The 23,182-nt window shown below is 37.4% G+C and overlaps 1 protein-coding gene across 3 annotated transcripts in view; it reads right to left on the bottom strand.

The window, feature by feature from the left end:
* Positions 1–23,182, bottom strand: part of PDE5A (phosphodiesterase 5A) — a 160,005-nt gene that overhangs the window by 122,700 nt on the left and 14,123 nt on the right. For all 3 annotated transcript variants that reach the window (XM_059169445.1, XM_059169461.1, XM_059169453.1), the window contains exon 2: positions 9,410–9,998. In XM_059169445.1, coding sequence (XP_059025428.1) covers positions 9,410–9,998 — 589 coding nt within the window. The remainder of the gene's footprint in view (positions 1–9,409; positions 9,999–23,182) is intronic.

Here is a 23,182-nt window from a genome sequence, read left to right as displayed (position 1 = left end):
AGTGTAAAAAAAAAAACAAAAACAAAAACAAAAACATAAGCCTTGGAAGTTCACTTGATGAAATAAAGCAATTGGTACCAGATTTGCCCTCCTACTGAAAACTGTAAGACTAGACCAAATATACAAGACAACTAAATCACAGACCATGAAAAAGGGAAATAGACAGGACAACCGCTCTGGCTTTCTTCCTGGGACCATTTTTCTGCTGGCAAGAAGGCAGGCAGTACCCAAGTGTAGCAAGGCTTCCAAATGGAATTGAAAGGAATTCAGAGCTTCTAAAGTGGCTAATATTTGCAAGGAAAAATAACTAATAAGAAAGCTACATTGGGGGATTAGAGGGAGAGATGAAAGGAGTGGTAAAAGACTCAGTGACTACTCACTTTGGACATAGTCACTTAGAGACTTAGTGACTTAGAGAACTAGCTAAAAATCATGTATTGAAGGCTGAAAGCAGAATGGTGCTTTCAATTAGAGAAAGGTTTTGAGACACTGGAGTTCCAGCTCAGCCATTCCACCTCAAGCATTCAGTTGAGACACAGAAAAGCCAATCCTTAGGAGTAAGAAACATTCCCTAGATTTGGATGCATTCCCTAAGACTGAGTTCAAACTAAAATGGATCCACCCCAACAATAACACCAAGCCTGACAGGGCAAAAAGTAACTGCACTGCCTGGAAGAACAAATGTCAGCCCCATTTAAAAAAAGACGACTATGATCCAAATATCTTGCAAGAAAACATGTACAATGTCCAGCATATGATCAAAACTCACAACATGTGAAGAAAACAGGAAACTGTAACCCACAGTGAGGAGAAAAAATAGTCAAAAGAGAATGACCCCAAGATGATTCAGATGTTGGAATTAAGAGACAAGGACTTTAAACACAGTATTGTTCTTAAGGACTTACGGAAAATGCGGTAATAATGAATAGATGGGAAACTGTAAAAAACAAAACAGTTATTTTAAAAAACCCAAATGGATGGGCGTCTGGGTGGCTCAGTGGGTTAAGCCACTGCCTTCGGCTCAGGTCATGATCTCAGGGTCCTGGGATCGAGTCCTGCATCAGGCTCTCTGCTCAGCAGGGAGCCTGCTTCCTCCTCTCTCTCTCTCTGCCTGCCTCTCTGCCTACTTGTGATCTCTCTGTCAAATAAATAAAATCTTTAAAAAAAAAAAAAAAACCCAAATGGAAACTCTAGAGCTGAAATGTACAATGTCTAAAATGAAAAGTTCATTGATGGTTTAACAGCACATTAGAAACAATGGAAGAAAATGTCAGTGAACCTGAAGACAGATCAACAGGAAATATTTAATCAGAAAGACTGAAGGGGAAAAATACACCTGTAAAAATTAGCAGCACCTTGGGTGTTTTCTGGGACAATATCAAGTGGTCTAACATATATATAATTGGAGTGCCAAAGAGAAAAAAGAGAATCGAGTGGAAAAATACTTAAAGACATAGACCAAAATTTCCCCAAAGTTAGTGAAAACCTTATAGTATGAAATGATACATAGCAAGAAACATGTAAGGTGAAAATACAAAGGATAGCTGACTTCTCATGAGAAAAAGGAAGACCAAAAAATGTAGGAAAACTCTTTTAAAATGTTGAAAGAAAATTACCATTAAGTGAGAACTGTCTATCCAGTGAAAATATCCTTCAAGAATATAAGCAAAAGAAAGGCATTTTCAGATAAACTAAAACTGAATTTGTCACCACAGGTCTCTACTACAAGAAATGTTAATGGAAATTGTAAAGCCTGAAGGAAAAGCTAACAGAATGTGCACAAAGGAGTAGAGCTTGGAACTTGGCTTAAACATATGCACAAAGATTAAGGAAGCTTGGGTCTTTATTTTTGGAGAAGGAACAACCCAACAGAAAAAGAAAAAATAAAACTAAAATGCACCTTGAGGTGTTAGATTGAAATTGGAAGTATCAGTAAGATTTTACTGTTATTAACATAGGAAACTGTTATTAATATAGGAAGTAGATATAAAAATAAATAAAATATAGACATGTGTATTTATATATTTTATTCCTAGTCCTGTCTACTGACATACGGGCAGCAACAAACACATAACAGAAGCAATGAATGCATCTAGTGCTCACATCTTAGCTTCTATCTTGGTTACCATTCCCTCTAATGAAAGGAACCAGAGTTTCCTGGGAAAAAGTATGATTCTAGGGCTAAAAGGGGGAAAGTATAAATTGAGCATGGAACATATTGTTAGTCCAGTTAGAACTTTCCGCCTACAAGGAAGCAAGAAATCCCAGAGTGACAACAACATATCAAAAAGACACAGGAAGCTGGCCAATTCAATATAATTTGAGAATGTGAATAAATAAAGATAAAAACAGATCATAACTCATTATACAAAATAAAAATCCATGAGCCCACAGTGCTACTAATGAGTAAATGAATGAATGAATGAATCAAGAAGGTAAGCTCTTCTTCACATGAGAATGGCAACTAAAAACATAGAAGGTATGATGGAGTTAGAAAATCAGGGACACTAAAACTGGTAAATGTAGGTTCATGAAGAATAGAATATTTACACAATATCAAAGTATCTCATCATAAGATATTTATTGATTACAATAGGAAAACTATAACTTTATAGTGGAGAAACCTAGTGGACAATACTAACCAAGTTTTCACAATTAACATCAACAACACTGGGGTAAACTAACTTCACATGCCATACTTCCTATTAACATATGCTGAGAAGACTATGGGCATTTAATAAATTATATATTTAGTCTTTGTCCCAGGTTCCTGGCGCAGAGCTCCTAAAACCCTCATAATTCCCTGAGAAACAGGAAAGTCTTTTGATAGTCATAGCAAGCCCCTTTCAACCATACCTGATTTCATACTAATAAGATGAATCATAGGGATGTGGACCCCAGGAGGCTTCCAGATGGGGACTGGCTACCAGAAAAACCAAACAACTTATTAGAGGGTTAGAACTTTGAGCCCTACCCCTAATCTCCAAAGAAGGGAGAGGGGGCTGGAGATTGAAATTAATCACCAATGGCCAATGGATTTAATCAATAATGCCTACATAATGAAGCCTTGATTAAAATAAGAGCAACAACAACTACAACAACAACAACTCAGAACAATAAGGTTTGGAGGAGTGTCTGGATTGCTAAAGGTATCTATGTGCTGAGATGGTGGTGCACCCCCAGGAAAGGGCATGGAATTACTGTGTCCCCCCACTTCCCATTCCTTGCCCTAATGCATGTCTTCCATTTAGGTGTTCCTGAATTGTATCCATTATAATAAAATTGTAATTGTAAATATGGTGCTTCCTTAGGCTCCTGGGTAGCTCAGTTGGTTAAGCCTCTGCCTTTGCCTCAGGTCATGATCCCAGCGTCCTGGGACTGAGTCCTGAATCAGGCTCCCTGATCAGCAGGGAGTCTGCTTCTCCTTCTGCCTCTCCCCGGCTTGTGTTCACCTGCTCACTCACTCTCTCTCTCACAAAAATAAACAAACAAACAAACAAACAAACAAATAAATAAATAAAATGCAGTGCTTCCTTTGAGTTCTGTGAGTCATTCAAGCAAATTATTGAACCCAAGTGGGGAAATCACCTAATTTGTAGATGGACATAAATATGTGAGTAGCCAGAGGACCCTGTTTGTGGTTGGTATCTGAACTGGGAACTGGGGACAATCTAGTGGGACTGAGTCTTCACTCTGTGGAGTTTGTGCTAATGGGTAGCAGCAGAGTGTCAGAAGCTAGTTACTAGATGCTACTACTAGCATCAGAATTGAATTGGATTATAGGACACCCAGCTGGTGTTGACGAAGAGGAGAAATGACTGTTCTAGAACATCAAAAAAGGTCTCAACACTGACATCTGTGGTATTTCTGTCCAAAGTACCTAACTTGAATCTCATCAAAATGCAGTCTACAAAAATAGCCTGTACTCTCAAAATATACATCAAGAATGATAAAGAAACACTGAGAAATTATTCCAGATTTAAAGGACACTAAAGAGACAAGGAAAGCATGTACATTACATAATTTGGGATTAGATCCTTGATCAGAGGGAAAAAAAGAACTGTAAAGAAAAAAAAAAAAGAATATGAGTGGGACAATTGACTAAATTTGACTATGGACTAGTAGGTAACAGCATTGTATCATAAAAACTTTCTGATTTTGAAAAATGTACTATTATTATATAAATGGATATTGTTAGAAAATATTTACTGAATTATAATTAGGAAAAATGTTTCCAACTTACTAAGTGGTTCAGAAAAACAGTATGCATAAGGGCACCTGGATGGCTCAGTGGGTTGAGTGACAAACTCTTGATTTTGGCTCAGGTCATGATCTCAGGCTCATGAGACTGAGCCCCTCTTTGGGTTCCACAACCAGCATGGAGTCAGCTTAAGATTCTCTCTCTCTCTCTCTCTCACTCTGCCTCTGCCCCTTCCCCTGCTCATGCTCCGTCTCTTAATAATAAATAAAATCTTAAAAAAGAGAAAAATAGTATGCATGTATTACTGACATGCATTGTATATAGAAGAAGAAAACGATAAAGTAAAGAAAACCTGCAGATTCTCCAGGTGTAAAAGTAAACACCTGGAGAATCTGCATAAAGTATATATGTAAGTTTTTTTAAGTCTTACAACTTTTCCTTAAGATTGAAATTATATAAAAATCAAAATAACAGAAAGCAATATAGTATTCTTCCTGATTTATAGGCTAGTTTTCTTCCACAGAGTGGCATTTAATATGGTCCCTAAAGATTATTAGAACACTGAACAAAGATATAGCAGTTCCCAAACTATGTTCCCTGGGGCACAATTAGATCATGACAGATTAATAGATTTATCAAGATTAAAACAATTGCTAGTGTTACTTCTTTCTCCTAAAATTCATTTTGGACATCATTTTATTCATAGGAAATCCATTTGAGAGAGCTCATTTTTTTTTAGTAAAAAAAATTTTGACAAAGTGAGACATGCAAAACGAGAGATGATAGGGACTGATTTATCTAGATAAGGAATACAAAAGGAGGAAGGAAGTCATCAGGGTGGGAAGAATAGTAGCTACATGGTAAAGGCTGCATGAATGGCAATGAGACCCTTCCCTAAAACTCTGCAAGTCTTCTCCCTAGTCTTCCGTTTCCTAAGGAAACAGAACAGGAGCCCACGTTTTGCATCTCAGTTGACTTGGGACAAAGAGGAGTGTTTTGACCACATAAATCCTTTGAAAGGAAATCTTGGGGAATCTCAAGGCTTCCGTAGGACATGAAACTAGGTGTTCAAGGCAATCTGTGATGGTCAGTTTTAAGTGTCAACTTGACTAAGCAAAGGAATACCCAAATAGGTGGTAAAACATTATTGCAGGTATGTATGTAAGGATATCTCCAGAAGAGATTAGGATTTGAATCAATAAACTGAACAAACATCTTCACCAAGCAGGTTGGCATCATCCAAATCACTGAGGGCCTGAACAGAACAAAAAGGCAAAGGAAGGACAAATTCACTCTCTGCTTAAGTTAAAACATCTACCTTCTTTTGCTCACCTGCCCTCCAATGAGGTTCCTGGCTCTCAGGCTTTTGGACTCAGAGCCACAAACTTAACACTGGCTGCCTAATTCTTAGACCTTCAGACTCTAAATTACACCATGAGCTTTCCTGGTTATCCAGCTTGCAAGCAACAGGCAGATTATAGAACTTCCATACCTCCATAATCGAGTGAGCTAACCTCTGTAATAATCCTCTTCATATAAATATGTATGTATATGTATTCATATACGTACATATCTACAGATTGTTATATCTATATATATTTCTCTAAAGAACCCTAATACACAATCCATTCTAGATACTGGATAGTATCTATTTTCACATATAAGGAGAACACCAAATACATTTATACAGTTGTTCTGATCATTATGTGTTAATATCTTATTATCAATAAATGCTGTGCCACATTCAAGAAAGTTACACGAATGATGAATGATGGGCTGATGCAGGAGGAGATGCTGTGCAATTTAGGCAGCAAACACCCTCTCATTGATATTTGTGGTCTGACTGAGAATCACTGGTTTAAGCTGTGGATCTTGTTTTATACTTTAAATATACTAATGTGCTATCTTATTAGTAATAAAATAGCTCAATTCTCAAATTTATATCATTCTGTCATAAAGTTTTAAAAAAATGAATCAAATGTTGACCACTTCTTACAAATGACTTATCTATGAGACTGCTATGTATTTTTAGCTTCAAACTGAACTCGATTATATTTCACGACCACCTCATGGTTTTCCATTGCTACACTGCAACTTTTCAAGGGTTCTGTGGTCAAACAGGCTTTAAGAAATACTGCTATCAGGTGTTATTTTTACAGATGTATGTTTAAAGAGGTAGGATTCAGAAGACAGAATGCATTTTCCTATCTGACTTCTCAAGAAACCATGAGACACAATTCTTATTATTCGAATTATGGGTGGGGCTGAATAATGAATTATCCATTAGCCAACTCACTTCCACTGTCAACACAGATGCAAACTGTATGTCACAGGTCAGCTCCACACCTTAAGAATGAAATTTCTGGGACACGAATGACTTTTGCTAAGGCCCCTGTAAACATGGATGAAGGCTGCCGAGGGTGAAGAGGCACCATGAAGAATCCACAGGCTAAGAGGCTTCACCCTGGAAGCACTGCAAATCAAGGACATGGGCCTTTTTCTGACCGTAGCATAAGAATTAAGTCATTACTAACCGAAACAAAAATTACACTGTCCAAACTTTGAAAATGGTAAGCATATTCAGCCAAAATGCACATAAGTGAAGAAATTCTCAGAGTTGCAGAAACTTAGAACCACACAGACAAATGAAGGCTTTCTCAGCAAAGCTGAAGCATATTTATGGTCCTACTGTACTTGGGACTATAGTGCCATTGAAAAGCGGAAACCCAGCTGTCACCTAGGACAGGAAGGGAATTCTGCAAATTTGGCAGCAATCCTTCAGCTGTGTCCTTAATACCACTGTTGTAGTCCGCTACGGTGTGGCGTTACTACAGAGCTCACAGAAGTCATGGAGATAGCTCCATGAAGAATCAAAATGAAATAGACTGCTCGTATACAGGGGATTCTGAAAAATATCTCATGATTTCACCTACCTAAACTATCATATCTCAGTATTACTCCCTAGTGACCATATTTATTCTCCCACATCTAAACCCTCAGTCATCCTCGACTCCTCCTTCCCCCTCATTTCCATCTGCTAGTGGCTGCCAACTCTGGCAGATTCCACTTCTTCACTGGAAATCCATTCCCTTCTTTTGCTCCTTAAGGCCAGTGTCCTGGTTCAGGTCCTCATTTCCTCACACCATTAAGTAATTTATCCTCCTGGTATCCAGTATTTTTCATTTTATGAGCACTGTACAATTCATCATGCTAAATCAGTCTGAATCATATCAATTCCCCTTTGAAACCATCTTCAATTATTCCTCATGGCTTTGGACCACACACATACCCCTCAGCCTGGCATTCAAGGCTCCAGTAATCTGCATTCTCTGACCCTATAGCTCCTCAATATCAATACCGACTGTTGCCCACACATATCCATAAAAGCACCACACGGTACACCTGCCCTGTTGCTTCTTTCAACTTCTCTTTACATCTGGACCTCACCATGTACACAAACCTATTCAAATCTTATCTATTTTCCAGGGTTGGTATCAAGTACTGCTTCCTCAAAAAAACATTTCTCAATTCCCCAAGTAATGTTATCTCCTGCTTCCCTGAACCTACCACATTTTCCTTGGCATCTGTTATGATCTGCTCTCTCTGCTACTTATCTATCCTACCTCCTATATAATTTTCATTCAGTCAATATTTATTAAGACTTGATTATGTGCCAGGCATTGTATTAACCATCAGGAATACAGGTGTGAATAAAACAGTAATGACTGCTTAAATTACATAGAGGAGTTGCAAGCTGGGATTTCCACAGAACATGCATACATACATTTATTTATTTATTTATTTGAGAGAGAGAGAAATCACAAATAGGCAGAGAGGCAGACAGAGAGAGAGGGGGAAAGCAGGCTCCCTGCTAAGCAGGGAGCCCGATGTAGAACTCGATCTCAGGACCCTGGGATCATGACCTGAGGCAAAGGCAGAGGCTTAACCCACTGAGCCACTGAGGCACCCCACCACGGAACATTTAGAGGGCATCACATAGTTGGCTAAATCAATTTTCTATCAAGGTGCTAGAAAACACCTGATAAACAAAATGTCATTTAGTAAGATGCCTTGTTTAAAAAACACAATTCTACTAATAAAAAGATCATTTTAAATAGGAAATCAGAAGAATTATATAGTGTAATCTTTAAGTCCATAATTAAAGACAAAAGTGGAATACCCAGGGGCACCTGGGTGCCTCAGTGGGTTGAGGCCTCTGCTTTCGGCTCGGGTCGCGGTCCGGGGTCCTGGGATTGAGCCCCACAAGGGGCTCTCTGCTTGGCAGAGAGCCTGCTTCCCCTTCTCTCTCTCTGCCTGCCTTTACCTACTTGTGATCTCTATCTGTCAAATAAATAAATAAAATCTTTCAAAAAAAAAAGTGCAATACCCAGTATTTCCACTGAAATATTTTAGAGCAACGATTTCTATTTTTTGAAGACATAAATTTATTTAACAAACAAATGAAAAAAAGATGAAAAGAAAGACAATCAGATTTTTGTGTCAATGGGACTTCAAATAAATGAACATTATTAATCTGAATGAACAAATGAATGGAAAAAGACTACTGGTTTGGTTTTTTGAGTTTTTGGACCTAGAATTTTAGAACCTCAATGAAATCCTCCGAAGTTCATGTGCAGACAATAGATAAGGATATGGATAGTCAGTAGGCAGAACAGAAGAGAATACAACTGTGAGATGAGCTATGTTAAATTATCATGAAGGAGAAAAACAAGACAAGATTTCTCTATGGCCCATATCCTTGACTGAAACACCAGTAAAGAAACTCATTTAAAAGATGGAAAAGTTCTGGGGCACCTGGGTGGTTCAGCTGGTTAAGGATCAGATTCGTGGTCTGGGCTCAGGTCATGATCTCAGGCTTGTGGGACTGAACCCTGAGTGGAACTCAGTATTCAGCACTGGGTCAGCTTGAGAGTCTTTGTTTCTCCCTCTCCTTCCCCCTACTCATGCTCTCTCTCTTTCAAATAAGTAAATAAAATCTTTCCAAAAATAAATAAAAGATGAGAAAGTTCTTATCACACTTACCCGTTTTAAGTAAGTATGCAAATTCCTACCTGTCAGTGATCTTATTCCATCTGACTTTGAAATACCCACCCTCCCCATCATTCATGGCAGGTGTCCAATGTTCCACCTTGTCCCATACCCTCTCCTTTTCACCCCACTCCCCCATCTCAATGATTCCCTATTTACCTCATAAGCATCTTTGATGTTCAAGGGCTCACCAAATGCTGCCACGTGCCCCACAATGCCTTTGTTCCATTCTAAGCGGATACAGTTATTTGAAGCTTCTTCCAGTGTTGAACCTTCCGCAACATCAAACAGACGGCTGATAAGAAACTTGTCATTGGAGCTGTCCTCACAGACCAGAAACAGAGAATAGCGATCGGCGGAGATAAGTCCATGAATATGCAAGAAAATTTTGTGACATAAGGCTGTGACATCCAAATGACTAGAAATATCTTTCACTAATTCCAAGAGTCTTGAGCACTGGTCCCCTTCGTCATTATCAAACCTTCGGGGGGTTAGAGGCATCTGTTCCTTCTTTTCTGAGTCAGCGAGGAAGCTCACAGTGCCCTCGGAATCCTTGACAACAATGGGTCTAAGAGGCCGATCAAATTCAGAGGCAGAGATTTTCCTGGTTGGTGTACCAGGCGCACTGCTGTCTGCACGAGGACTCGGCTGCGAGAGGCAAGAACAAGATTCCGTGTGGCTTCTAATGCCTTCCTTGCACACGGGGATTGTGTGAACTCTCTCAGCGAACCAGGCATTGACCATTTCTCTGCAGGACAGAATGCAGACTTAGTAAACGTTTAAGAAAGAAAGGGGTTATCCCTGAAAGCTGCTAAAAATTCTCCCATAGCAAACTGATTAGATAGTAATTCAATTTTTCATAGAAAATAAAAACAAGGCAGTTTATTTAAGACAGTTTTATTTTGAAAAACTATAAAGAACAATTTCTCTAATAAACATTTTAGTAAAGTCTGATGCCTATAAACATGGATTTTTAGATATCTGGTTTACAGTGCATAAAGCAGCAAGTCTTTTTCTCTCAAAAGCGGTTTACATGAGCATAAAAGACACTAAATTTGACAAGTCTTAGGAAAATATAAATATAAAAAATTTGCTGTCGAAAACATACAACTTGTTCTGAAGTTAAACGTCTGAAAATTTAAAACAAATATTTATCTAAATTTGGCTAGCTAATAATATGCTTAATTTTATATAGTTTTATCTATATTGCTATATAGAGATTAGATTTAGAAGGGGGGAAATATAAACAATTCGATCTGGTATGTAAAAAGAGTACAGACTTCTGTAAATATTATTCTAATAATTCTTGTTCAACAATGGTAACAATTATCTCTTCTTCCAGATTATCTACTCCTGTATAAAAGAGAAAATCAGAAAGTAAGCAATACCTAATTTTAAAAATTTTGTCCAAGAAAATTTAAATCATTTGTCTTAAATATACCTGTCTGTTAAAGAAATCCACTTGAGCTAAAGGCTTCATGGTAGGTGATTTTTTTTTAAACAATCATCAGATCATATACATCAAAATGACTGTTCAGTTCAAATGATTTCCCTTGAAAAAAATGTAATTATACCAATTGACAGTGACATTACTTTAGACATTTTGGGGGCTCTTCTTTTGAAACTAACTTTTAAGAAAATTTATAAGGTAAATAAGGATATTAGTTTCCTCTAAAAGTTACATCTTATTTTTCACTAAGCCCTCCTCTCAAAACTAACAAATAAAACCAAAACCAAAACCAACAAAAACCACAAAAAACACCACACAAAAAAACCCCAGAGTAACAGCTAACTTAATATCTCTTATGCAGATTTGACTTTTCCCAAGACTCAAATTCACATTCAAAAGATAAAAACTAGCTATCACTGATGATATTTAAAAGAATTTGCCCATAATAAAAGCAAAACAATCCCCACTCTACAATGACATATTGATTATTTTCACTAAAAGGCCAGGATAAAAGTTGGACAATGCAATATTTTGGAGAGTGTTGGTATACGGACACTCTTCAATCGTTCTGGCTGTAGTAATACAAAAAAAGGAAAATAACATATTAGTTTTACACAATAGAATGATAAAACTACATTTATAGCAAAATGTTTTGTGATTTTAATGTTAAAGGACTATTTTTAACGTTTACCTACAAATCTATACTATGATTAAGATGCACGTTTAAGAGATTCAAGTTTGTTTTCGTCTATCTTTCTTGTATATATGATGCATGCAGTCTTGTGACAATTTATTTTTAAATACATTGTTCATTCAATATTATGCTTTATTTGCATGCATGTATATATATTATATAAGATTCCTTTATCTGAGGGCCCTGGGTCCAGATCAACACAATCTTCTGATACTGAATGATGTAAAATAAAATTCCTTCTCTACCTTAAGAGACTTTTCCAGAAAAAAAATTTTTTTTTACCACCTCATTGGAGGTAAACAGGCAATTTCTAACAAATTTTCAAATGCATTTATCCTTTATTCCAGGGATTTTATCCATGTGGCCAAAGAAGTTCCAGACTATTTATTGTAGCACCCGTTTGTTATAGCAAAGATAACAAGCTACCTGGACCAGCTGTTTAAATACACAATGATACATTTATACAATGGAATACTAGGGCAGTCCTGAAAAATCGTTGTATGTGCGGCTGTGAATAATCTCCACAATTTATTAAGTGAAAAAAGAAGAACAGAGAGGGAAAAAGAAGAGGCTGACTTATTTCTGAATCTCTACTAAGTTTTCCATTTTTGAGATACTGTATTGATTATTTTGTATTGAACAACACTGTATTATTTGGTAAATATCTATTACTCTGAAATAGTACCAGTCTAGAAAGGATTGGGTAAAAAAAAATAATAACAGATATTATCAGAATGACCTCAGAATTTCAAGTGTTGGATACAGTTGTAAAAACCTTTCAAAGATCGCTTTAAGAAAAAAACCTACATAACCCCCCAAAATTGCAGTAGCAGTGCCAAAGACATTGATGTCAAAAAAGCATGTGAAGCTGTCAAAAATGTACAGGAAGTTTCTGACTAAAATTGTTTTGTAAAATATAGATAGGGAAAAAACTCTATGTCTAAATTAACATATTTTATGTGATTTAAACATATGTACATGTAACTTAAATTGTTAAATCAATATAAAATAGGCATTTGAGTTATTTCAGCTACCATTATAAAATTAAGTCCAATTTATTTCTTATCTTCTTATTGGAAAATGGTGATCAACTTTTTTTCTAATTTTTACATATTTTTAAAGATTTTATTTATTTATTTGACAGACAGAGATCACAAGTAGGCAGAGAAGTAGACAGAGAAGAGGAAGCAGGCTCCCCGCTTAGCAGAGAGCCAGATCAGGAGCTGGATCCCAGAACCCCAGGATCATGACCTGAGCCAAAGGCAGAGGCTTTAACCCACTGAGTCACCTCAGCACCCCCAACTTTTTTTTTAATCAAAATATCTACATGACAGATCCATGCAGCTATCTAAACAGACAACTTAAAATGGTGAAAGCAGAATTCCTAATGCCCTACCCATCATCTTACTCCAATCTCACTCTCTGCCATTTTTCCTCCTATTAAAAAGGGCACCATCACCTCCCTAGTTACTCAAATCAACATGTAGGAATTACTCTAAAGTTCTTTTTCCTTCAAATCTCATGTCCAAGTCAAGTTGCGTCAATGTGACTCCCCAAACCTTATATCCCAATCTGTTTATTTCTATCTCTTGCATTAAGTCCTGGTCCCAGTCCACTGTGGCCACAAGCCCCCATGGTCTCTCTATGTTATACTCGCCCCCGTTCAATCCATTCTCCCCACAGCAGTCAGAGCAATCTTTGAACATTGTCAAATTATCCTACTTAGCTTCTCAGTGAATAGAGAACAAAACCCAAAATCTTTTAATCCCCTACCACAGTTCCACTTGGCCAGGCTGGCCTCCCTGGTCCTCCTCAAGCACCCCAAGCTCTAACTGTTCCCCGTTCAGAATGTTCTCCCCTCACCTAGGTCTGGCTGATCATAGCTTCTACATTCTCCACTCAGACAATTCTTCCCTGGTCATGCCCCCTAGAGTGGCCTCTGACACATGATGTTCTCACCTCCCAGCACCTAAATGTTTCTTACTGGATATTTTTCTTATTGGTTAATCTGTTGTTTTATTGTCTGTCCCCTTCAACCAGATGTAAATTTCATCAGAGCTACTTGTCTGTCTTAGAAAATGCCTGTCTCATAGTCTGTCTACAATAAATAATTCTTGAGTAAAGTGAATGGATCAAAAATCGGGCTCCTAAATTAACTACACCAAAAGGGACAACAGTCTTTGAATATATGAATGCTGGTATATTTGTTACAAGAAATCAACACTGTGGTTTAACTGTTAATATTCTTTACCTCTTGGACGTAAGTCTCCTAACTGACTATGGTTAATTTATTCTCATATAACCTGCAGGACCTACTATATGTCTTAAATGGAGCCAGTGCTTAAAAATTCTTTGTTTTATGTTTTTTATTACTGTATCTGCCTCACAAGTGTTTTTGTTTCTAGCTATTTTCTTGGTGATGGAATTTAATATTAAATTATACAGGAATAGCAGATCTTATATATTCACTCATTCAATCAACAACTTTTATTAACCACCAGTCATGGGGGATGGGGTTTCTCATGACCACATTATAATGACCACATTATTGATTATCTGAGTCCCTGTAGTTATATGCATATGCAGGAAAATATACCTTATCATAATATCAAAACACTCACTTAGGAACCACCCCACAAATAAAATTAAATCATTTCTTACATCTCTCTCTCATCACACATCCCTTAAAGTTTTGTAGTGCATGACCCAGGTGGCCATATGAAGTGGGCCTTTCCTCTTAAGACTACTAATCCTCTTCCGCTAATTTTTTAATATTTCAGTCTCTATACAAATACAAATAATCTGCAAATCAAAATTAAAATTCTTATATAAGATACAGAATTTCTAGAAGTAGATCAATGTTGGAGAACCATTACAATATATTATTTTTTTTACAATTACATTATATGACAACTATAATATTACAAAATGCCACTAACAATTAAGGGCTATGCCCAATTAAAGACCAGCTAACAAATACAAAAATAATCAACAAGGAAAATGACATAAGTTACTTGAAAAGAGAATTTTATTTAAATAATTATATTCAAGACTAAGAAATATCCTTGAAAAATCTGAAGAAACCTCCAAAATAGTAATTTGAAAAACTATTTCTTGAAAAAAAAAAAAATCTCTCACCCTGTTATAAAAGTCAAACATGGAGAAGTTAATTGATTATGTAATAGTTTTGTTAAAAATTGTTTATTCTAGTGCTCACTTTGGCAGCACATATACTAAAAATTGTTTATTCTAAAATTTAGCATGAAATATTCATTATAATATAAATTTTATTAAATCTAGGACAAGGTTAATTTACTTTCATAATCTGTGGGTCTGTTTTCAAGATAAAGTTGCAATCAATCCTTTCTACTGATTTTTTTCCCCCATTTTAATTGGATTCATGCTTAAATATCATTTTTCTTACAGAATGAATTATTGTCCTAAGGTAAAGATCTGAGTGTGTCAGGCACTATGCTGCACACCAGAGAGTACTAAATTCCCCAGGCACACCATTCAGTGACCATGCCTCCAAAACTGAAGTTTATGTTGTGTTCAGGAGTTAATTTATATACATATTGGATTTTGCCAACATATGAAGTTAAGTGTAAATGGATTCAAATGAACAAAGATGGAAAAGATGACTGTGAACATGTCAGATATAAGGGTTAATAAAAAAAAAAAAAGCACTCGATGGGATTCAAGAAACCTAGATGGTACTTCTGACTGGGCAAATCACTCCTGTGGATAGGATAGGTTTTCTATTTTCACTTCTCTTCCTTAATTTTTAGGATTTTGAAAAGTACTTATATGAATGATACTGGGAGAAAAGGGGAGGCACCATTTTATTTAAACCTGGTAAGGGAGGCATTAATGACCCTGTTTTCTAAATTATGACGCTAAAAATAAATGGCTGAACCAAAGACCTCTATTTGATAGCAAAATCAGGAGTCAAATCCAGGTCTCCTTTTCCAAGGCTTATGGCCTATAAGAATAGAAGTGTTCCCAGAACATCAATGCTTATCCCAAAGGAGGTACTCTGTAACTTCTGGCTGCATCCAGAAGAGTCAAACTCAAGTTCAAGCATACAAGGCATAGAGAGAATAAGATCACTTAAAATAACACATTCTCTAACTTAATTTTTTGCACTCAGATCATAAAAAGATGGCCCATTAAGCCATTGAGGTAAAAAATGTCTCAAAGGACTCGGAAAATAAAGATTAAGGATTGTGTCTTGAAAAAAATCCCAGGTCTGTTTCTCTAAAATCCAGTCGTGTTTTATAAATCTAAAACAATGCACTGAAAAAAAAATGTATAATGAATGTGTTCAAGAGAATGGTGATTCTTAAGATTGCTAGATTCAGCAAAGAAAAATACAGAACACCCAGTTAAAACTGAATTTCAGATAAGCAATGAATAATTTTTAGTCTAAGTGGTATCTGAAATTCAAATTTAACTGGGTATCCTATATTTCCTCTGACCACACCACTCATTCTATATTCCTTTCGGCAACTGAAATTGTTGGCAGATAGACAACAAAGGAAAGGTAGGTTCTATACAGCATACTAATGAGCTCCAGGCTATCAAAGCACTAACACTAATTTTACCATCAAAAGAGCACAAAGGACTACCACACTGTGATCCTGTGTATAATAACTGAACCTTTGGAAAGCTTATAGATTAATGATTTGTGGTATAAAATTTCTCTTTAAACTAAGTTCTCTCATTTTACTCTCAAAACCACACCATGTATTTAATAGAAAAAAAATTATAATTGACTCATAAATGAGAGGCTGACTAATTGCTAAAAATCCTTGGGATTACAAAGCATCAAGGGGATAAATTTTTGGAAATCCTAAATTCTAATCTAATCTAAGGATTTCCTACAAATGAATTGTATGGCCAGAAGCAAACAATTTTCCTCCTCTGAGTTTCAACTTCATCTTCTATAAAAACAGGGAAAATACCACCTCTACTGACATCTTGATGAAGTGTAAGGTGCTGTCTTCAACAGGGTATAAAATCAAGAATACCAAACAGGCCATCAGAAGCTATAAGACTACACAGAAGTGAGCCTGAACCATTTACAACTTTCTCTGGATTTCCAGTCTTTCAGTTGTAAACAAGGGCAGCTGTATTAACAGGCCATGAAGACACCCCCCACCCCCCAACAAAGGCTTCCTTTCTCAACAGGCCAGTGGGTGATCATTAGGTCAGTCAACTCAGTAACTTTTTTTTCCCCCCTCCACTTCCTCTTTTTTAAATGGGAGAAGGACCTCCTTACTCCTTCACTCACCCTGCAGGACTGATACAGGAATCAAATTAGAAAACACTTATAAAAATATTTCAAAATCTCCTCCATATATTTAAGATTTTGCTATTTCCTGTACCCTAAGCACTCATTCCAATGGAGATGCAAGATGGTAGGAAGTGGTGCCTGTTCCTTTCTTCATAAAGTTCTAAGAATCAGAGAAACAACGAGGGGAAAAAAGGTGCTCCTGGTGTACAAACCCAGAGGCTGAGTGGGCTAACAGGTCTGGAAACAGGCTGGCTACGGGCAACCTGATGACTCAAAGCCCTTGGCCAAAGCAGATACTACAGAATGGCATTCTTAATAGAATCCCATGAAGTTCTCCCTCTTCCAAAAAAATAAGAGTCCTATCATAACTCTATACAAGTTGCAGCCTAACTATCAGAGCAAAAAGAAGGAAAGAGACACAGTTCTGCAAGTTATTCTGACCCAATGTACAAGCACTTAGGGGCTCTGCTTTCGTGGATAAGCATGTGCTTGCTAACTGCTGGCAGCAATTAAAAGCAGGGCGGCCCTCTTTAAGTCTTTCAGTTGATTTCACTTTACAAGGCTGTTAAGGAAAGCTAACAGGCCCTAGACACTTGAAATAAAGCCCCGGTCAAGGGAAATGCTGTGAAAATCGGTGCCAAAACTTTACATTCAGTGACAAGATCCTGATGTTTAACATCCTGTCCAAATCATTCCTTCTCTCCATTCCAAATTCCACTCACTTATATCCTTCCTTATTTTATGATACAAAGAATTTCTTACCTCATAAATGAGTGATACTCATTTTAAATGACTAACTTAAATTTCGTTTTGTGTGTGTTTGTTTTTAACTTTTACAGCATGTCTTAAAATAAGTAGAAAAACCCTGGAGGTTAGCAAAATCAATGTTGGGAGTTATTCCTCTCAGGTAACACAATGTGAGTATCATCTGTGGTTTCAAACTTGTATATACCTTAGATGTTGCTCAGGCACAACGGGACCCTTTCCCACACGGAGCAAGTAAAGAGCCCAAAATATTGATACTAATTCGATGACAGGAAATAAAGCTAAACGGCAGTTATCAAAAACTTGCCATGACTTGTCACAAATGTGACCTGAATTTTACATTTCAAATCCTTTTAAATATTAGTAAGTTCAATCAGAATATTCTACTTTAGGGAAGACTCTTGCAGTCCAAACTGCTCATGCAATGGCAATTTGAGTGTCATGAAGAGTAATGTTTAACACATTTTGATTTCACTGAGGTTCTTTATTAACACTACCAGCACTGCACCCTTTAAAATGGTGTTACAAAGTAGGTGGAGCGCCCTACAAAACCAAATGAGTTCATGCACTCAAAAGGCCAGGAAGCCGGGTTCTAGCAGCTGCTGCAGGAAAAGGCTGAGCTGGATATTTCTAGTTAGACATTTTGAATCTTTAGTAATACACAGAGGGATGACCAAGTTCGTTCATTTGTGAATGATAAAAAAGATAAAAAAAAAAAAAAACCTCGGGATAGTGGGAAAGCTTAGAAGGTAGATTGTCATTTTTTACAATGATTATAACAGAGTTTATTTCCTCAAAATTATAAATGTGGCAGAACCTTGTGTGCTTATATTTTTCTAAGTTGATGAAAAGTGTATCATTCTTAAAATGGTAACATCAACTAACTTAATGATTTAATTTAATGGTTCAAACCTAGCCATATCTTTTTTATGGATATTAAAATAGACTTAAGTTTGTTTATTGAGTACACTTCATCTTCTTTCTAAAAATATTACAAGTTGATTAGTAATCCTCACTGAAAATATGAAAGGTAACTGTAAGGCACATACACTGTTAACAATCAAAACTCTTCCTCCTTTTCCAATTTCTCATTTTTACTCAAGATTATTAAAAACCTATCACAGGAAAGAAAACTACAATTTATAGTTTGTGTTCTAGAAATTTTCCACTAATCTAGACATGTAACAGCTTCCTCAAAATGTTTTCTATCTAAAAATATGAAATAGGAAATGCACAACTTACTGACAGGACAGAGGGATAAAAACTCTTGCATAGTATTTCAAATATGATTGGCAAAGGACACACACACACAAACACACGCACGCACACAGGTGTCTGAGTCCATAAGGACTCTATGCAGCAATAACTTAACTTTCTACCAATGTTGAAGTGCTTACTCATCTTACAAAATGAATCTTAAAAAAGACAGAAATGCCTTAAAATATGTATTTAATATTCCAGATGTCCTGAAAGGGGAAAATGATTAAAATACTTTGCCTAGGTTTTATATAACATTTCTCGGCATCTGGAAAACTGAGGAAGAAAGAAGAAAAATTTACAAAGCAAAGTAAAGGGAGGAGTCAAGATGGCGGAGAAGTAGCAAGCTGAGACTGCTTCAGCTAGCCGGAGATCAGCTAGATAGCTTATCTAAAGATTGCAAACACCTGAAAATCCATCGGCAGATTGAAGAGAAGAAGAACAGCAATTCTGGAAACAGAAAAACAACCACTTTCTGAAAGGTAGGACCGGCGGAGAAGTGAATCCAAAGCGACGGGAAGATAGACCCCGGGGGGAGGGGCCGGCTCCCGGCAAGCGGCGGAGCAACCGCGCACAAAATCAGGACTTTTAAAAGTCTGTTCCGCTGAGGGACATCGCTCCAGAGGCTAAACCGGGGCGAAGCCCACGCGGGGTCAGCGTGGCCTCAGGTCCCGCAGGGTCACAGAAGGATCGGGGGTGTCTGAGTGTCGCAGAGCTTGCGGGTATTGGAACGGGAAAGCCGGCTACAGAGACAGAGCCGACAGTAAGCTCGCAGCTCCGTGTTACCTTGTACCGGTCGCAGGCTCGGTGAGCTCGGAGCGCGGCCGGAGGTCAGGCAGACGGGAGTAACTGGGCGCTGTTCTCTGAGGGCGCACTGAGGAGTGGGGCCCTGGGCTCTCGGCTCCTCTGGGCCGGAGACCAGGAGGCCGCCATTTGTATTCCCGTCCTCCGGAACTCTACGGAAAGCGCTCAGGGAACAAAAGCTCCTGAAAGCAAACCCGAGCGGATTACTCACCCCGGCCCCGGGTAAGGGCGGTGTAATTCCGCCTGGGGCAAAGACACTTGAGAATCACTACCACAGGCCCCTCCCCCAGAAGATCAACAAGAAATCCAGCCGAGACCAAGTTCACCTACCAAGGAGTGCGGTTTCAATACCAAGGAGAGCAGCAGAATTCCAGAGGAGGAGAAAGCCAAGCACGGAACTCATGGCTTTTTTCCTGTGATTTTTTTTAGTCTTGCAGTTAATTTAATTTTTTCTTTTTCTTTTTTTTTTTTTTTTTCTCGCCTTTGGGTAAAATTTTTTTTTTTTTAACTGTTACCTTTTTCTTTTTTAACGATTTTTTACTAGTTTATCTAATATATATATATATTTTTACATTTTTCTTAGGTGTTTTCTTTTTTTAAAAAAATTCTTTTCTTTTCTTTTCTTTCTTTTTTTTTTTTTTTCTTTTTTCTTTCTTCCTTTTTGAACCTCTTTTTATCCCCTTTCTCCCCACTCACGATTTTGGATCTCTTCTAATTTGGCTAAAGCATATTTTCCTGGGGTTGTTGCCACCCTTTTAGTATTTTACTTGCCCCTTCATTTACTCTTATCTGGACAAAATGACAAGACGTAAAAATTCACCACAAAAAAAAGAACAAGAGGCAGTACCGAAGGCTAGGGACCTAATCAATACAGACATCGGTAATATGTCAGATCTAGAGTTCAGAATGACAATTCTCAAGGTTCTAGCCGGGCTCGAAAAAGGCATGGAAGATATTAGAGAAACCCTCTCGAGAGATATAAAAGCCCTTTCTGGAGAAATGAAAGAACTAAAATCTAACCAAGTTGAAATCAAAAAAGCTATTAATGAGGTGCAATCAAAAATGGAGGCTCTCACTGCTAGGATAAATGAGGCAGAAGAAAGAATTAGTGATATAGAAGACCAAATGACAGAGAATAAAGAAGCTGATCAAAAGAGAGACAAACAGCTACTGGACCACGAGGGGAGAATTCGAGAAATAAGTGACACCATAAGACGAAACAACATTAGAATAATTGGGATTCCAGAAGAAGAAGAAAGTGAGAGGGGAGCAGAAGGTATACTGGAGAGAATTATTGGGGAGAATTTCCCCAATATGGCAAAGGGAACGAGCATCAAAATTCAGGAGGTTCAGAGAATGCCCCTCAAAATCAATAAGAATAGGCCCACACCCCGTCACCTAATAGTAAAATTTACAAGTCTCAATGACAAAGAGAAAATCCTGAAAGCAGCCCGGGAAAAGAAGTCTGTAACATACAATGGTAAAAATATTAGATTGGCAGCTGACTTATCCACAGAGACCTGGCAGGCCAGAAAGAGCTGGCATGATATTTTCAGAGCACTAAACGAGAAAAACATGCAGCCAAGAATACTATATCCAGCTAGGCTATCATTGAAAATAGAAGGAGAGATTAAAAGCTTCCAGGACAAACAACAACTGAAAGAATTTGCAAATACCAAACCAGCTCTACAGGAAATCTTGAAAGGGGTCCTCTAAGCAAAGAGAGAGCCTACAAGTGGTAGATCAGAAAGGAACAGAGACCATATACAGTAACAGTCACCTTACAGGCAATACAATGGCACTAAATTCATATCTCTCAATAGTTACCCTGAATGTGAATGGGCTAAATGCCCCTGTCAAAAGACACAGGGTATCAGAATGGATAAAAAAACAAAACCCATCTATATGTTGCCTCCAAGAAACTCATTTTCAGCCCGAAGACACCTCCAGATTTAAAGTGAGGGGGTGGAAAAGAATTTACCATGCTAATGGACATCAGAAGAAAGCAGGAGTGGCAATCCTTATATCAGATCAATTAGATTTTAAGCCAAAGACTATAATAAGAGATGAGGAAGGACACTATATCATACTCAAAGGGTCTGTCCAACAAGAAGATTTAACAATTTTAAATATCTATGCCCCCAAGGTGGGAGCAGCCAACTATATAAACCAATTAATAACAAAATCAAAGAAACACATCAACAATAATACAATAATAGTAGGGGACTTTAACACTCCCCTCACTGAAATGGACAGGTCATCCAAGCAAAAGATCAGCAAGGAAATAAAGGCCTTAAATGACACACTGGACCAGATGGACATCACAGATATATTCAGAATATTTCATCCCAAAGCAACAGAATACACATTCTTCTCTAGTGCACATGGAACATTCTCCAGAATAGATCACATCCTCGGTCCTAAATCAGGACTCAACCGGTATCAAAAGATTGGGATCATTCCCTGCATATTTTCAGACCACAATGCTCTAAAGCTAGAACTCAACCATAAAAGGAAGTTTGGAAAGAACCCAAATACATGGAGACTAAACAGTATCCTTCTAAAGAATGAATGGGTCAACCGGGAAATTAAAGAAGAATTGAAAAAAATCATGGAAACAAATGATAATGAAAATACAACGGTTCAAAATCGGTGGGACACAACAAAGGCAGTCCTGAGAGGAAAATATATAGCGGTACAAGCCTTTCTCAAGAAACAAGAAAGGTCTCAGGTACACAACCTAACCCTACACCTAAAGGAGCTGGAGAAAGAACAAGAAAGAAACCCTAAGCCCAGCAGGAGAAGAGAAATCATAAAGATCAGAGCAGAAATCAATGAAATAGAAACCAAAAAAACAATAGAACAAATCAACGAAACTAGGAGCTGGTTCTTTGAAAGAATTAATAAAATTGATAAACCCCTGGCCCGACTTATCAAAAAGAAAAGAGAAAGGACCCAAATAAATAAAATCATGAATGAAAGAGGAGAGATCACAACTAACACCAAAGAAATACAAACTATTATAAGAACATACTATGAGCAACTCTACGGCAATAAATTTGACAATCTGGAAGAAATGGATGCATTCCTAGAAACATATAAACTACCACAACTGAACCATGAAGAAATAGAAAGCCTGAACAGACCCATAACCAGTAAGGAGATTGAAACAGTCATTAAAAATCTCCAAACAAACAAAAGCCCAGGGCCAGACGGCTTCCCGGGGGAATTCTACCAAACATTTAAAGAAGAACTAATTCCTATTCTCCTGAAACTGTTCCAAAAAATAGAAATGGAAGGAAAACTTCCAAACTCATTTTATGAGGCCAGCATCACCTTGATCCCAAAACCAGACAAGGATCCCACCAAAAAAGAGAGCTATAGACCGATATCCTTGATGAACACAGATGCGAAAATACTCAACAAAATACTAGCCAATAGGATTCAACAGTACATTAAAAAGATTATTCACCACGACCAAGTGGGATTTATTCCAGGGCTGCAAGGTTGGTTCAACATCCGCAAATCAGTCAATGTGATACAACACATCAATAAAAGTAAGAACAAGAACCATATGATACTCTCAATAGATGCTGAAAAAGTATTTGACAAAGTACAACATCCCTTCCTGATCAAAACTCTTCAAAGTGTAGGGATAGAGGGCAC

The sequence above is a fragment of the Mustela lutreola genome, chromosome 1, assembly GCF_030435805.1.
Source record: "Mustela lutreola isolate mMusLut2 chromosome 1, mMusLut2.pri, whole genome shotgun sequence".
Lineage (NCBI taxonomy): Eukaryota > Metazoa > Chordata > Mammalia > Carnivora > Mustelidae > Mustela > Mustela lutreola.
Note: the sequence above shows the minus strand (reverse complement) of the source record. Positions and strands in the feature narration are given on the sequence as shown.